The sequence below is a fragment of the Notothenia rossii genome, assembly GCF_949606895.1.
Source record: "Notothenia rossii genome assembly, chromosome: 2".
NCBI lineage: Eukaryota > Metazoa > Chordata > Actinopteri > Perciformes > Nototheniidae > Notothenia > Notothenia rossii.
Genome location: NC_136904.1, coordinates 77,964,618 through 77,979,420, shown reverse-complemented (window position 1 = coordinate 77,979,420; position 14,803 = coordinate 77,964,618). Strand labels below are relative to the sequence as shown.

Sequence of the window (14,803 nt, the reverse complement as noted above, 5' to 3'; positions counted from 1 at the left end):
GTGAATGTTTAATAAATATGTTATATATACGATTAAGAAAAAATGAAGCAAGGGAGAGTTATTAAAGTTATGATTATCCCCATCTACTTTAAATTGAATAATGAAAGGAAGAAACAAATGAAAGCTTTTGACCCAATACGTGAATGATGAATTTTTAAGATTTAGATAGAGGTTTCCACTAAAATGTTTACAAGTCCATGCTCAAGGATGAAACAAGACATGTGTGATGACACATTACCCCAGTAGTTATGCAATAAAAAGTCCAGATATTTCTAATATAGTATTTGAATTGTTACCCACAGAAATGTATATTAAAACCCTATTTGTCAAAGCAGTTGAAGCCTTGTTAGCAGATCTGTACTGTAGATACAGACTGAAAGCTTTGATCAACATTAGTCCTCATCGCATGCTATATCTTTCTCCCATCCTTCCAATCTCAGGGGCGTGCCTGAGAAATAAACTCCTTTCTGACGCTAGCCAGAAATGCTGGTAAGTTATTGGTCTTCTGAAGCTGGCTCTCCAGGACTGGCAAACACCCGAGCACGGGATCACTGGACACATCTGGAGAAACAGAAGACTTTATTATGGAAGACATGGTGGTTGGAGGATAAAACTGATGATATACGTTATGTTTATATTGTCAATAAATCCCATAAAAATACTGAACCAGCATTGCATTAATCCACTTCATTAGATTATTACTACTCTACACTGTCTGTTGTACTCACCCCCATGTCCATTACTTCCTACTGACAACAAAATGTATTAAAACTGGTCTTAAATATATTTGTATTATGAATGATTTCATAGAAGCCAGCTGGGAAATGTATTTTTAAGCAAATGGGAGTAAAGACTGCATTTGAAGGCAGCTTTTTGGGATTAATTCAAAGTAAGTGGTGTAGTGTGTATATACTGCAGCAGGACAGTGAATAATTTATATCACAGACTGAAAATAAATGACAGTGGTCGTTGTCATGGGAATGGGAGAACACATCAGCTAGTGCAATAGTGTGACACAGTTATATTTTCAAATTTGAGTTTTGGGGAACAATTGAGCTATATATGGCACAAGGGGATTAGCTTCATGAGGCATTGGCTACTCAGGCACTTCTTATGAGTATTATTTTCCCACACAATAACACAAACTATATTGTCAGATATATATTTTATGCAAGTATAGTTTTCTTATGCAAGTATGCGTGCATTACTTACCCTGGTATGATCCGTCTTGATTGAGGCCCAATGTGACAATGTAAGCGCTGTTCAGATCTGAAGGGTTGATATTCCGGAAAATAAACTGCAGCTTTTTACCTTTACAAAGACAACAAACATATTCTGTTATATTCTGAAGACACAGTGAGTGCCACTGAAGACAGTCGGGGTATTACCGGACACAAGCAATTACTGGTATGTGTAATGATTGATGAATACAGACGGTTATTGATAATGGAAATTGCACACTTGGCCTACCTTTAACCAGTTGTGTTTTGCCAGAGATTGTTCGTATCTCCATCGCCAAATTATCTTGAAAGACCCCTCTGGCTTTCTTGAGATACTTCAGTCTGTCTTTGTTTGTCTTGTGTTGAGACAGAATTACTGGAAGAAAAAAAAGTCAATGGTTCTGTTACTAAAATAACCTAAGGCTAAAATTGCAAATCAAGTTATGAAATCTACACCATATATTTAATTTTCAAAATATAGACTTACATTCTTTTCTCTTGGATTGTTCTTCTTTAAGTGTCTCTATCTTCTGGATGATGTCTTCTTTCTGCATTTCCTTATGCTCAATCTCGGATATCATTTCGGAAACTTCATGCCTTTTCGCTTTTAATGATGCACTTGTTTGTACCAAGTCTGGAGGACAAATATTGCAACAGTCAAAGTACGTTGTCATCATAAAACTGTAGCCCTTGAAGCTGCATTACAGAATGTTGCCATGGTGTGTATCAGAAAATGAAGTATTATTAAGCACATAAAACAGATAACGATGGCATTGGTCAATATTGATCATTTCTACCATGTTATAATCATATAAACACACCTCTTGGACTGAATGTAAGCCACATTATCAATGCTTTGTGGTTCAATGCATCAACTCACCTCTTTTGAATGTTTCTATTGTCTCAAACAGCATATCATCATCCTTACTCTTCTTTAAACACGTATCTGCAAAACAAATACAAAGAAAACGTTAAGGGTCAGCTTGACGTGATTTTATTGTTATAAGCAATGTTGAAACTATATCGTTTACAGACTGCAAACATTACTGACTATAACATGTCAATTTGATTCATTTTCAATATAAACCCCAGGAACAGTTATTATTGGCAGGCCAACAACAACTACTGGAGATGCCAATAAGCAAGATGTCAGACATACCTTCTGCACACTTCACAAACTCTCTGTGGGACTGACACAGCTCTGTCGTCTGGTCGGTGATCTCCCCGCACGTCTTCAGGTGTTCGTTGAAGATTTCCTCCATGGCACTGGTGAAGCCGGCACTCATGTTTGGATCAGTAATGGACTTCATGATGTTCACAATCTGCAATGAAAACAACAGCAAACAGCATAATGCTAACTATGTGCACGAAAATAACACAATTATTATGTAGTACTGCACATTTTGTAAAGGATGTGTATAACTTTAATATCTGGCTGTCAACTAAATCTCCTGGATAATAATAATAAAGTTAAGACTAAAGCTGAGAAGCAAATACAAAAGGGACCAGTGATGCAGCATAAACGCAATTTGCCTCACTTACTGTCAGAGGTGGAAGAAGTACTCAGATTTTGTATTTAAGTAAAAGTACCAGAGTGTAAGAATACTCTGTGACAAGTAAAAGTCCTGCATTCAAACTATTACACAAGTATAAGCATCAAAAGTACCAAAAGTAAAAGTACTCATTATGCAGATCGGTCCATTTCAAAATAATATATATTATATGCATTGATTATAATTGTTGATGCATTAAAGTTATATCAAAGCTGGTAAATGTGCATTTAGTTTGAATGACTTTGCAGGGTAGCTTGCAAATTGAATCCAGGTTTAACTAAAGTATTATTTAAGAGTTTAATATATATCACATCATTAATCCAAATCTGTAACTAAAGGTATTCAGTAAATGTAGTGGAGTAAAAGAACAAAGTAGCAGGAAAATGAAATACTCAAATACTCACTTAAGTACAGTACTCGAGCAAATGTACTTACTTACCGGTAGTTACTTTACACCACTGCTTACTGTAAATACCACCATACATGTCATGTTCATATGAAATACGCCAACGCACTGCTACACATATCTACCTATGAGACTCTATTCTTGTATAATTTAATGTATAAGGCATTGCTAAAAAGTAAATACAAACTCAAATAAGAGCAGATGACTCCTCACGAACTGAGATGCAATGTCAACAGAGCCATATACTTGACGGACAACCGAGTGAAGAACAAGACTACTTGGTACTTTACGTATATTTTAATGCTAATACTTTTATACTTTTACTTGAGTCACATTTTGAATGCAGTTAACTTGTAACAGAGTATTCCTACACTCTGGTATTCCTACTTTTACTCAAGTACAAGATCTGAGTACTTCTTCCACCTCTGCATTTCCATAACGTTGATTTACGGTGTGCCATGATAAAAAAAACAGGTCTAACATGAGCCTGTAACTCATTCATGAGTAACCGATCATACCTAACCTTAAACTGAGTGGTCAACGTTCAAGTATCAGCATAACCGGAAGGCTAACCTTAGCTAGGAAACATTAGCGTTGGTTAACTTGTCTAAGCAGAAAAGAAAACAACAGACCTATTAATAATGGATTATTTGGTGTCAGTGGTGTTACTCACATGTGTAAATGAGCAGCAGAAGATCCTACTTGTTTACGCTACTTCTTCTTCTTCTTCTTCTTCTTTAGTGTTTATTATGTTTACGCTACTGAACCAACCCAGTCGTTATTATTCAAAAATCCGCGGTCTCCACAGAGGAGTGGGCGGGGTCTCAACACCGGAAGTAGCGTCCAGTTTATTTTCCTTCCGCTTTCAAACAACGAAAAAAATAACTGAATGCTATCTATTCCGTTACTGACCAGAAAAGGTGGATACCGTAGGAATGTTATTTATTGCTTAACATTTAAATAACGCCAGAGGAGAATGCATCATGTATGTCTGTATTGTGATTTTACACCATCTTGTGGTGAAAATGGGGAAGTTCAGGTGGGCCAAAACTACCCAACAAACTGTTTAAAATACTGTTACCAAAACATTATTTCTAATTAGGTAAATAAAAATGCTCTTACAATAATGACTGGGTATAAATGGAGAGAAACATAGAGCAGGAACAGGCTATAACTCTGGATGGCAGGTGAACTTTAGTAAACCCTTGTTATTGCTACATTCACTGAGAAGGGGATTTTAATGAGTCTGAAGGGATCCAGTGGGCTACTGGGGGCATTACTTGCGATCACATTATTTAATTCATAGTGGGGTCAAACTGAATATCTTGCTGTTGTTACCATGGCTCCGTTGAAATATTTATGATCCCAGTTAGAGATATAAAGCTGTCTTCGCTTCAGATTGTGCTTTGACAGGTGCAGAAGAAGGCACACAGAAAGGGAACCTCAGATGGATTGTATCTACAGCAGTGGTTCCCTGTTTATATATGTTTGCACCATCAGAGCTTCTACAGGAAATACCACAACGTTCTCAACTTCATGGGAGACCCTCGTATCATTTGTATCTGATTATTTCCCCCTATGGTTCCATCTCAGCCAAAATGTAAAAACCAGGATGAAACATTTATTGGTGACTGGTTCAATCTTATTTTCAACTCTGAGGATAATATTTTAATTCAGGTCACTTTGGATGTCTATTATAGACAAAAAAAAATTCCATGTCTATATTTAAACATGTTATATATATGCATCTTATTCAACTTTGCATTCTAGCTTACTTCAAAACAATGCATTGGTGCTGCATTGAAATAAAATAACTCAGGCTACACAGATTAAAATTTGTTAGTTTTCAACACAGAGCAGGATATCATAATTATATTTAAGGCCACTTTATCATGCTATAACAGAACCATATTCTTTTTGTATAAAGAAACTACTTGTAAACAAAAAAATTACTTTAAATGTTTTTATTTACATTTTTCAATAATAAACTACAAGATCACTAAAACAATTATTCAAATATTTATATTCTATACCTGCCAAAAGAAAAAAAGTCTTCTTGTACTATAACACCCATTCAACATAATTGTCGTCATACGCTCATTCTTCTGTCTGTCTAGCTGATAGGAGCACCTGTTGTGACCAGATTAAAATAGGCGCCCTTCTTGGCCATGAGAGTATCATGTGTGCCTTGTTCTATCACGGCACCATTAGACATCACTGCTATGATGTCCGCAGACTGGATAGTAGACAGACGGTGAGCGATGACGATGCAGGTTCGTCCTTTTCTCGCCTCATCCAGGGCAGACTGCACAATCTGCATGAAAACAGAGCTTAGTCAGGAACCGTTATGCAAGTATGTGAAGATTTAGATCGCACAATTAAATACTCATACAAGGGAACACCTTGCTTTGTGTTCATGATTTTTAATGTTGTTTATAATTGTGTTACCTGTTCACTCTCTGTGTCCAGGGCAGATGTAGCTTCATCTAGTAGCAGGATCTTTGGGTTTCTGACAATGGCCCTGGCTATGGCGATGCGTTGTTTTTGTCCTCTTGACAACTGGGAGCCCTGGGTACCAACCTGAGTCTCATATTTCTTAAGATTTGTATATGTGTTGAAAAAAGTGGGGAGAGCAAAAGGTCACAAAGTAAACATTCTGGTCAAAATGTACAACTAAAATAAAAATGGTTTCTATTGTTACAATTTTGCGTAAACTTGACTTTCTAGTTGGGTGACAAATCCGACTGTCACATACATTCAAGTCCTGCATACATGCTTCAGATTAGAGCAACAGTTGAGTTTTAAAATGGATATATTGTGCTCATTGTGATCCCTAATTTCATAATTGAAGACATTAACATGCTTCAACGTTATAAAACATTTTTAGCCTATTCATTTTTTCATACTGTCTAACTGAGTATACTCTGTCCTAAACGCTCCATTTTAGCACCCATCTTACATTACCAGACTTTAACAACTTACTTGTGGTAGCGTCATCACAAAGTCATGAAGGTAGGCTTTCTTAGAAGCCTCAACAATCTCTTCCATGCTGACACTGCATGTGTTATTTCCGTATTGAATATTCTCCGCTATGCTGCAGCCAAACAAAACTGGCTCCTGGGACACTATGCCAATCTGGGATCTTAGGAAGGGCACATTGACATTTTGAGATGGGCGGCCATCAATCAACTGAAAAATGAAATATGACATAATTAGGACTTTGGTTTGGATAAACTCATTTTGTGATGAGTAAAATGAATGTCTGAAATGGTTTACATACCACACGACCTTGATCAGGGTCATAAAACCTTTCCAACAGTTGAACACTGGTGCTTTTTCCACAGCCGCTGCTTCCAACAAACGCCAAAGTCTGACCAGGCTTCACAGACACAACCAGGCCGTTCAACACTTGCACATCTGGTCGAGTTTGATAGGTGAAGTTACAATTAAGGAACTGTATTTCACCTTTGAAGTTATCCTAAATATGAAAAAATGGGATTAATCATCTCAAGGTAACATCATCACAACATGGCATCTCATTCTGATGTCTTAATGATTGAATTCACCAACCCATTTCTCTCCAACTGCATGGCTTGTGCTGATTTTGGGAATTCTGTCCAATAGTTTGAAAAACTGAGCAGCAGCTATTTTGGCCTTGGAGTAATCTGGAGTGAAGGAGGAAGCTTTGCCCATTGCTGTCCCACTCATTACTACAGCCAGAATCACCCTGGTAATCACAAAACACCAAATACAGTACATTTAAACAAGGAATAAAAAAAAAATACAGATTTCCCATTGAAAGATTTTTACCAACCTGAAGACATATGTGTACAGTAATCCCTCAGAGCTAACCAGGTAGCCTCCATATCGAAAGGAAGCAGCGTATGCCATGAAGAGGACACACTGGGAAAAACCAAAACAAAGCCCATGGATGTTGGCTTTCTTTATGGCAGATATAAATGGAAGCTCCAGTTTCTGCTCATATGATTCCACAAAAAAGGTCTCTTTGTTTAAGCCTGCAATCGTCCTGATGTTGGAAAGAGCCTCACTGGATACCTGTGGGACAAAGTTATGATCTTTAACTGTGGCCATTGGTTTCTCAGGGCAGTGTATAAATCATTTGGGCTCGATGGCGAGCTTACTTGGCCTGCTTCTTCCATGGATTCTCTATCTTCATTTGCAAAACCTGTCAGCATTTTGGCTTGGAAAGCTCCAGACAATCCGAGTAGTGGCAGGAAGCACATAATAACCAAAGTTAACTTCCAACTATAGATAAAAGCAATGACGAAAGACGCTCCAATGCAGGTCAACGAGCTCACAATCATGCCGATCTGAGATCCTGTTGCCTGTAGAAGTCAAACAAGCAATTTGCAAAACAGTGTTGAAATTACACCACCAACCATTTGCCTTTCTGTGTTATATACTGTATAATGAGAAAAATAGATACACACATGTAAATCCGTCACTTACCCCCTGTACCATGGATGCATCAGAGGCCAGTCGGGTGGTCAGAGCTCCAGGGCTGTTTGAGGGATCATCAAAAAAGCCAATCTCCTGACTCAACATGGCCTGGAAGCCCACTTTCCTCAGACGGCGGGTCAGCAGCTCTCCAGACTTAGCAAAGGAATATCCCTAAACAACAAATCAGAGACAGCGCTACATGTACAGTAAAGGATGCACAATGTTGATGGCCAGTCATCGGTATTGCCAACCTATACGTTTTTTTAAATGCAATTTGGGCATCGGCCACATTATTCACATGATACAAACTGTTGACTACAGTGCAGCAAGAATTATAGCTGCAGTTCATTTTTGCACATACAAATCAACAAAAACCCACATTGTGCATCCCTGGATTATACTGTTGGGCTTACTCATATATCACATTGGTAAAAAGATGTATACTGAAATGTAATGTAAATGTTTTAATTATGTGGGAAATTCTGATACAAACCTGTAAGAACTGGGAGAAGAAACTAGCCACAGCCACAATGCAAAACAGAACACATATACCGTTGATTTGTTCCCTCTGTTGTTTCAAGTCAGCCATGGAAAATGTCTGCAATACAAAGATCAGAAAGGTCATTTGCAATTCAGTCAACTACATCAGCTTGTTAAACACAGCATAAGGAATTTAAAGTTTGTGAAATACGCTATTCTTACCCCAAGAATTTGGCTAAACAGGATAGCATAAACAGGGGTGACAAAGCCATTGATAGCAGCTCCTATCGAGCCCAAAAGCATGTAGGGCCATTCCGGTTTGTTGTATTTGAGAATACGTGCTACTGGGGCAGGCTCTACATGTTCGTCTGCAACATCCTCAGATTGCTGTTAAAAATACACATTGGAGCTATTTATTTCCACATCAAGTCAGTGTACAGTATTATAGGGCATCAAAGTAAATCTCAGTACCTTTTCTGGTATGAACTCGTAGTCTGAGGGGATATTGAGGCTCTCTGATAATGCGTGAATGGACAATTTGCTTTCAGATCTCAGTCGAACAGAGCCCCTAGAGTAGTACATTTAAGAATTATTTTTATTTCATTATAAGTTATTTCCCCCCCCCGATTTGATCTTTTTGAGCAGGATTGACTTTACCTTTGACTTGATGTGCGGCTCAAACTTTTCAGATGAATGGCATCTTCATGAGCTTCACTGATTGCATCTGAGAGAAGAAAAAAACATGTCAATTAGGCTTCGGTCAAAGTATTGGCGATTATTTAGCTCTTAAGCAGACACTAAAAGGCCTTCAAACAATGTGTAGGACTGCCCACTGTCTCCTGGGATGAAAGCGTCCTGCAGAACAACAATAATGATTAGTAGCTTCAAAGAATATCAGCCTTAAATAAAACTTGACCTTTACTTTTGTTGGGTGTGCCTTGGCTCTGCAGGGTGACCAGGGTAAAGTAGACACCTTGCCTTTCTATTAGCTCAGTGTGTGTTCCTCTCTCCACAGCCTGTCCATGCTCAAAACCAATGATGATGTCGGCATTTTTTATCGTGGAAAGACGATGAGCTATAGAAATTGTTGTCCTGCCCATGCGCACCTGCACATTTTGAGAATGTCATTCCACAAATTATGTTTTTTTTGCTGAGGTTAATCGTCGAAGTGAACTCAATTATGTCGACTAAAGCCAAAGAGTAACTTACCTTATCCAATGCCTCCTGGACAACAGCCTCACTCTCATTGTCTAAGGCGGATGTGGCCATATCGAGCAGCAGGATCCTGGGGTTTCTGATCAAAGCTCGAGCGATAGCAATCCTCTGCTTCTGTCCTCCACTCATCTGTCCTCCACCTTCTCCCACCATTGTGTCAAATTTCTGGTGGACGAGCAGCAAGAGGTTATTTTTAACTGATCAAGCTCACTGTATGAACTATAACTTATGAATTATCTTTAAATAAGTGTCTTAGTACCTGTGGAAGAGCCATGATAAAATGATAGGCATTAGCCTCTTTTGTCGCCTGGATGATGTCTTCCATGGTTACTCCAGGTCGACCAAACTTGATGTTTTCTGCGATGGTTGTCGCAAACAGCGCTGGCTCCTGCTCTACAATACCAATGAGAGATCTGAGCCACTGGGTGTTTAAAGTACGAATGTCATGCCCGTCCAAAGTCACCTGAGAATGAGAATAGAAAATGTTACATTGGACTGAAGCCTTCAAACTCTCCACTGGTGTCCTGTGTGTTTGTGCAGATGCTGGCAGATTTTTACCATTCCTCTCTTTGGGTCATAAAACCTTTGGAAAAGCTGGATTGTGGTGCTCTTTCCAGATCCACTTGGACCCACAAAAGCCGTGGTTTCCCCTGCTTTGACCTGCATGCTTAGATCATTTAAAATCTGGAAAAGTAGAAGGCTCATTATAAAAAGGGAATATTTCAGGAGTGAGAAATGGATACAAAGATATGCAATTGGAAGAAATGTACCTCGACTTCAGGCCGAGACGGGTATGAGAAAGTGACATTATGGAACTCAATGTCACCTTTGACTTTGTCTAACTTGTGACCTTCTTCTGAGAAACAATCCATTTCTGGTTTCTGTGAAAACACAGTAAACAATATTATTTTTGAGGAAGATTCTTCCAATCTGGCTTAAATCTGCAAGTCTTAAGTGGTATCTTGAGGTTACCCGATCAATTGTGTCAAATATGTTTTTTGCTGAGGCTCGACCTGAAGCAAAGGCCTCCAGGCACGGTGAGGCCTGGCCCAGGTTCATTGCTGCAGCGAGTACTCCAAAAAACACCTGAAAAAAACCGCAGCCACATCGTGAAACGTATGCCACTGTTTTTAAAAAACGTATATCCTATAGTATTTAAAGTTTAATGCATTTATGTTTACATACCTGAATAAGAGTACCAGGAGTTAACTCTTTAGTGTCAATGACCAATTGAGATCCATACCAAAAGGCCAGAGCGTAACAAAAGAAAATGATGCTCCACATGAATCCTTGGAAAATGCCAACGACGGCACCCTTTTTCACACCCCAGGTCTGAGCCTCCTCCAGGTTTTTGTCATATCTGTATAATTGACCATTTCGGTTTAATTTCAAATCATGGAGAAATGGCTTCTCAAGTGAAAAATACAAACATTTCTTGAAGTCTTACAAAACGACAAAATACCTTTCAGTTTCTTTTTTCTCCCCACCAAACGCTGCGACTGTCCTGATGGATGTCAGGACCTCGTCGGCCACTGCCCCGGCCTTTGCATAGGAACTGAGCTCTCGTCCGGTGAGCCTGGACACAGCCTTCAGCAACCAGAAAGAAAATCAGGCAACCCAACATTTATTACGCATTTACTCTGCATCTGCTTATTGCACTGTACAATTATAGTTATAAACACTTAAACGTATTTATAATGCTTTATAACAATAATCTTAAAACATTATAAAATACATTATAATCCTCATTTGTATCATCATACTTTAGAATTGTCATTCACTGATTTTTTTAGGTGCATTATAATTCCCACCTATAATACATTGTAAAAAAAAATATAATATTTTTGAATCCTATGATAATATATCATGATAACTACAGTAACTAAGTGGCCATTGGCTGTATGGAGGACTATACATAATTAATTGTTTATCCTAGCATAAATATAATTTAATATAAATTCTCACTAAGTGGCCAGCGGTTATAAAGTATTTTGATGCTTTATATTATGATTGGTCCTTATAAAGTGCTTTGTAAACTGTTGTGATTAAAGAGTGTATACATAGTTATAACCTGCGATAAGCTAATTCATAAGTATATTAATACATGGGCATTATAGAAAGTGTTACCTAAACCTGCACAAAAACTGTACTGTATGTACTTTCATCCAGCCTAGCAGTAAGAAATCTTTTTGGATTCACAACTTTACCATGGCCATGAGTCCAGCAGCCACTCCAATCAGCGGGCTCACTGCTATGACAACCATAGTGAGCTTCCATCCTCCAATGAATCCCACCATGAAGCCACCCACAAACGCTGAGATCCTCTCAATGAAGGTAGACACCTGGTCAGCGATGGCATTGTTTATCTTGTTGATACCACTATAAAGGAAAATAAACACTATCAGTGAAAAACATTTCCCCTGCTATGAGCTGATAACAGCCTGACCTGCAGATAAAGAGCAGAAACTCACTCTGTCATCCTTGTGTTCAGTTCACCCACTGAGTTACAGTCAAACCATCCGATCTCCATTCGCATTACTTTTCTGAAATAGTCCTTTCTCATTCTATCAATTTGTCTTGTGGCTGATGACACCCAGAAGAAAATCTATAGTGAAGAATGAGGGTGGTAAAAAATAATTTCTATGACATAAGATGGTAAATGGTAGATGGTAAGTAACACCATCTTGAGAAATGTTCCCTTTTAAAGTAAAGCAGAATATGCCAAGCATAAATACATACCTGAAAATAACTAGTAAACAAGACTACTACTCCAATTCCAGCATAGTAATATGCAAATATGGTCATCTTTGATTCAATATCCACCCTGCAGAGAGAATAAAATGAGTAACAGCAGCTTTTCAATTGTAACAATATACTGTTAACTAAAAACCTACCCACAGTACACAGTGCTGTTTTGAGCTGGTTCATATATGGAGCCATTTTTCCAATAGATGGTGTTGTTGCTGCATTCCTTGCTTGGGTCTCGCAGTGTATCGATCTCAATCTGGTACTCCACAAATATGTTTGTCATCTGGCTGAATACTACAAGCATGAGAGGTAACGCTACACCGTGTATGAAGGCACACAACCCCCCAACTACCATCATCACGGTGTCTTTTCCAGTGGCATATCGAAACTGCAAAGAGGAATTTGTGGATTTTTAGAATAAACTGTTATTGTCTTTCATTTCCACCCTCATTTTTAAAGATCAAATCAAAGATAGGAACAGTACAGTGGTGTGGAGCAGTGGCGTAGCCACCATAGTTTACTAATTGGCCAACCCTGAGAAAGCTTCGGTGTAATTTTTAATTTTTTAATTATTATTCTAAAAAAATGTATTCACCCATTGAGAATATCCAAGCATTCAAAGTGAAATTCAAGTGAACAAATATCGAGTTGAATTAATGTTGTATGTGTTTTACCCTCTGAACTGAACTCATTTACGGCAAAAACTGGTTGTTGGTTCCGGCACGCGCCATAGGCGCGTTCACACCGCAGTACTTTTCCCACTTTAGTTCTGATATAGTTCCGAAATGATGCGTTCACACCAAAAAGAGCCGGAACTAAAATTAGTTCATCTGACCCTTTTCTACCCCCTTTTCAGTCCCTGCTAGAGGGTTATGGCTAGAAAGGATCCGTCTAGTGTAAAACTCTCGCGAGAGTTTGCAATAATGCTGAATGTTTACGTTTGGCAGGCAGCCTTTCAGTTACAATCGTTAACATCAGTGGGCCACAGCAAATGATGGTGAGAAGCTAAACTATCTATTAATGATGTCAATGACAGGGAGTGTGATTGTTGAAATAGGGTGTTAGCGGTCTTGCTGGTGTTCAAAGAAGAATGACAACACTGTAGATCACCAACACAATGGTTTATTTTTTATTCACAGGCAAGTCAACGTTGTCGCAGTAAAAGTCCCAAGATAGCTCCTGGTGCAATATAATGTTCCCTTTCAGTGTTTCACTATTATCCTGCTGCATTAATATGTATATTGCATGTTACTGCTGTAGAAGTGTTTCCGAGCCGCTCCAACGAGAGTTACAACGAGAACGTGACGTCATATTTACACTACACGGATCCTTTCTAGCCATAACCCTGCTAGAGAGCAGGGACTTTCGTTGGAGAAAAAGGTTCCTGTGTCTGATTGGCTGGGCGGAATGCAAACCACGCCCCGTCAAACTCCCAAAAACGTTTGTGAAGCCGCGATTTTATTATCATTATTAGCATTAGCCCAGCGCAGAAACGCAGAGAGACTAACCAAAAAAGAAGAAGACGAAGTGACGTCAGCGGCTTCATTTGCCTAATCCTCCCTCAGGGACTTATTCCGGTGTGAACGTGATCTGTACTTAGTTCATCAGAACCAGAGCCCTAGAGAGAAAGAGTTACGACACTCTCTGATGTCGCCGCCAGCCGGTCACGTGGTTTATGTATGCCGGGATAGTTCAAAACGCACTTCCGGGGCAATGCTTCTCTATGGCAAAAACAGCACGAACATGGTCAAAATAGTCATAGATTAAACCAACGCTGTTATTTTTTAAAGATTGCTTTCATATGTACATGATGTGGTTACACTTTGTATGGATTGGCACTATTTCCAAGTGTTGTTATTTAACGATATTTTGAGGGGAAAGTGTGGTAGCACAAGCAGTCTATGTTGATGTCACTGCCAGGGCAGTCACGTCCGTAGTATAGTTGCGCTGCGCTGTCATGTTCTTCTATGGGACAGACATGTAACGATCAACTATCTAAAAATAGTTGTGTTACTTAAACGCACAAGGGGTTCTTGAATGAAATATTATAAAAAGGTAAACAGAAATAATAAACGGATAATTTGCTCTTCCCACAAAATAGTCCCCACGGAAATGTATTAACTAAAGTCTATATGCACACATTAACAAAATAAAAAAAGACAGGTTTTCTGCGTTATTCAAATGTGTTCAGTTTTTCGAGCCAAACAAAACAAATAAAACCCAACAAAAAGTCCACTCGCGATACATTGACATTTTCTTTACTGCCTAATCCAGGCCATAGTGTAGTTCATTGATACAAAAAAAGGCTGTTGCTCCTGCGGCAAAAACAGAAATGTTTGTAGGCCTTTTCAGGCTATAATCCACAAAAAAGTAAAACACGATGATCGGCGTGGCACAAAGGAGCGATCTCACCCTGTGTTGGAGAGAATCTCTCTCACTGTGCGCGTCCTCTCCAGGGAGACGTGCTTCGAGGTTGGTCGATGCAATATCCACATACAGTTACTTCCCCCGTTGCATTTTAACATGTATAGACATGCGGAGGAAACTTAAATATCCCGCTGAATACCCGCATTCAGCACACATACGCTTCCTCCTCCCGTGAGAACCAACCCTGGCATCCCGGTGACGCGCCCACTAAAAAGCCTCTGGGCGCGCCGCGTCAGGTGAATCTGCAAATGAGGCTTGCAGAACCACACCCTCAAACCTTACACAAAAGTTGA

At 39.0% G+C, this 14,803-nt stretch overlaps 2 protein-coding genes across 6 annotated transcripts in view; both read right to left on the bottom strand.

Moving 5' to 3' along the window:
• Nucleotides 1–4: 4 nt before the first annotated feature.
• spc25 (SPC25 component of NDC80 kinetochore complex) lies at nt 5–3,979 on the bottom strand. Of its 2 annotated transcripts, XM_079666692.1 has the most exons (8): nt 3,853–3,932; nt 3,703–3,757; nt 2,380–2,542; nt 2,101–2,166; nt 1,708–1,854; nt 1,471–1,596; nt 1,213–1,311; nt 5–561 (listed from the first exon to the last, which is right to left on the bottom strand). In XM_079666692.1, exons 3-8 carry the CDS (start codon nt 2,528–2,530, stop codon nt 437–439), a joined length of 714 nt encoding a protein of 237 aa, XP_079522818.1. In that variant the 5' UTR covers nt 2,531–2,542; nt 3,703–3,757; nt 3,853–3,932; the 3' UTR covers nt 5–436. The 2 variants fall into 2 exon arrangements, with proteins under 2 accessions (XP_079522818.1, XP_079522817.1); XM_079666691.1 differs by lacking the exon at nt 3,703–3,757 and having other exon boundaries at nt 3,853–3,979.
• A 1,149-nt stretch (nt 3,980–5,128) lies between these two features.
• abcb11a (ATP-binding cassette, sub-family B (MDR/TAP), member 11a) overlaps nt 5,129–14,803 on the bottom strand; it is a 39,606-nt gene continuing 29,931 nt past the window's right edge. The window contains exons 1-25 of one of the 4 annotated variants that reach the window (XM_079666676.1): nt 14,496–14,582; nt 12,230–12,471; nt 12,075–12,159; nt 11,807–11,940; nt 11,543–11,714; nt 10,798–10,922; nt 10,521–10,695; nt 10,308–10,421; nt 10,106–10,216; nt 9,894–10,019; nt 9,595–9,798; nt 9,330–9,500; nt 9,037–9,226; nt 8,778–8,844; nt 8,592–8,688; nt 8,343–8,507; nt 8,134–8,238; nt 7,650–7,811; nt 7,322–7,525; nt 6,994–7,235; nt 6,750–6,906; nt 6,460–6,657; nt 6,162–6,368; nt 5,628–5,774; nt 5,129–5,493 (exon numbers count right to left, since the gene is read on the bottom strand). In XM_079666676.1, the coding sequence (XP_079522802.1) occupies nt 5,293–5,493; nt 5,628–5,774; nt 6,162–6,368; nt 6,460–6,657; nt 6,750–6,906; nt 6,994–7,235; nt 7,322–7,525; nt 7,650–7,811; nt 8,134–8,238; nt 8,343–8,507; nt 8,592–8,688; nt 8,778–8,844; nt 9,037–9,226; nt 9,330–9,500; nt 9,595–9,798; nt 9,894–10,019; nt 10,106–10,216; nt 10,308–10,421; nt 10,521–10,695; nt 10,798–10,922; nt 11,543–11,714; nt 11,807–11,940; nt 12,075–12,159; nt 12,230–12,441 (3,771 nt within the window). In that variant the 5' untranslated portion in view covers nt 12,442–12,471; nt 14,496–14,582 and the 3' untranslated portion in view covers nt 5,129–5,292. Of the gene's footprint in view, nt 5,494–5,627; nt 5,775–6,161; nt 6,369–6,459; nt 6,658–6,749; nt 6,907–6,993; nt 7,236–7,321; nt 7,526–7,649; nt 7,812–8,133; nt 8,239–8,342; nt 8,508–8,591; nt 8,689–8,777; nt 8,845–9,036; nt 9,227–9,329; nt 9,501–9,594; nt 9,799–9,893; nt 10,020–10,105; nt 10,217–10,307; nt 10,422–10,520; nt 10,696–10,797; nt 10,923–11,542; nt 11,715–11,806; nt 11,941–12,074; nt 12,160–12,229; nt 12,472–14,495; nt 14,583–14,803 lie in introns of those variants that run through there. The other 3 variants (XM_079666675.1, XM_079666677.1, XM_079666678.1) reach the window with 3 other exon arrangements.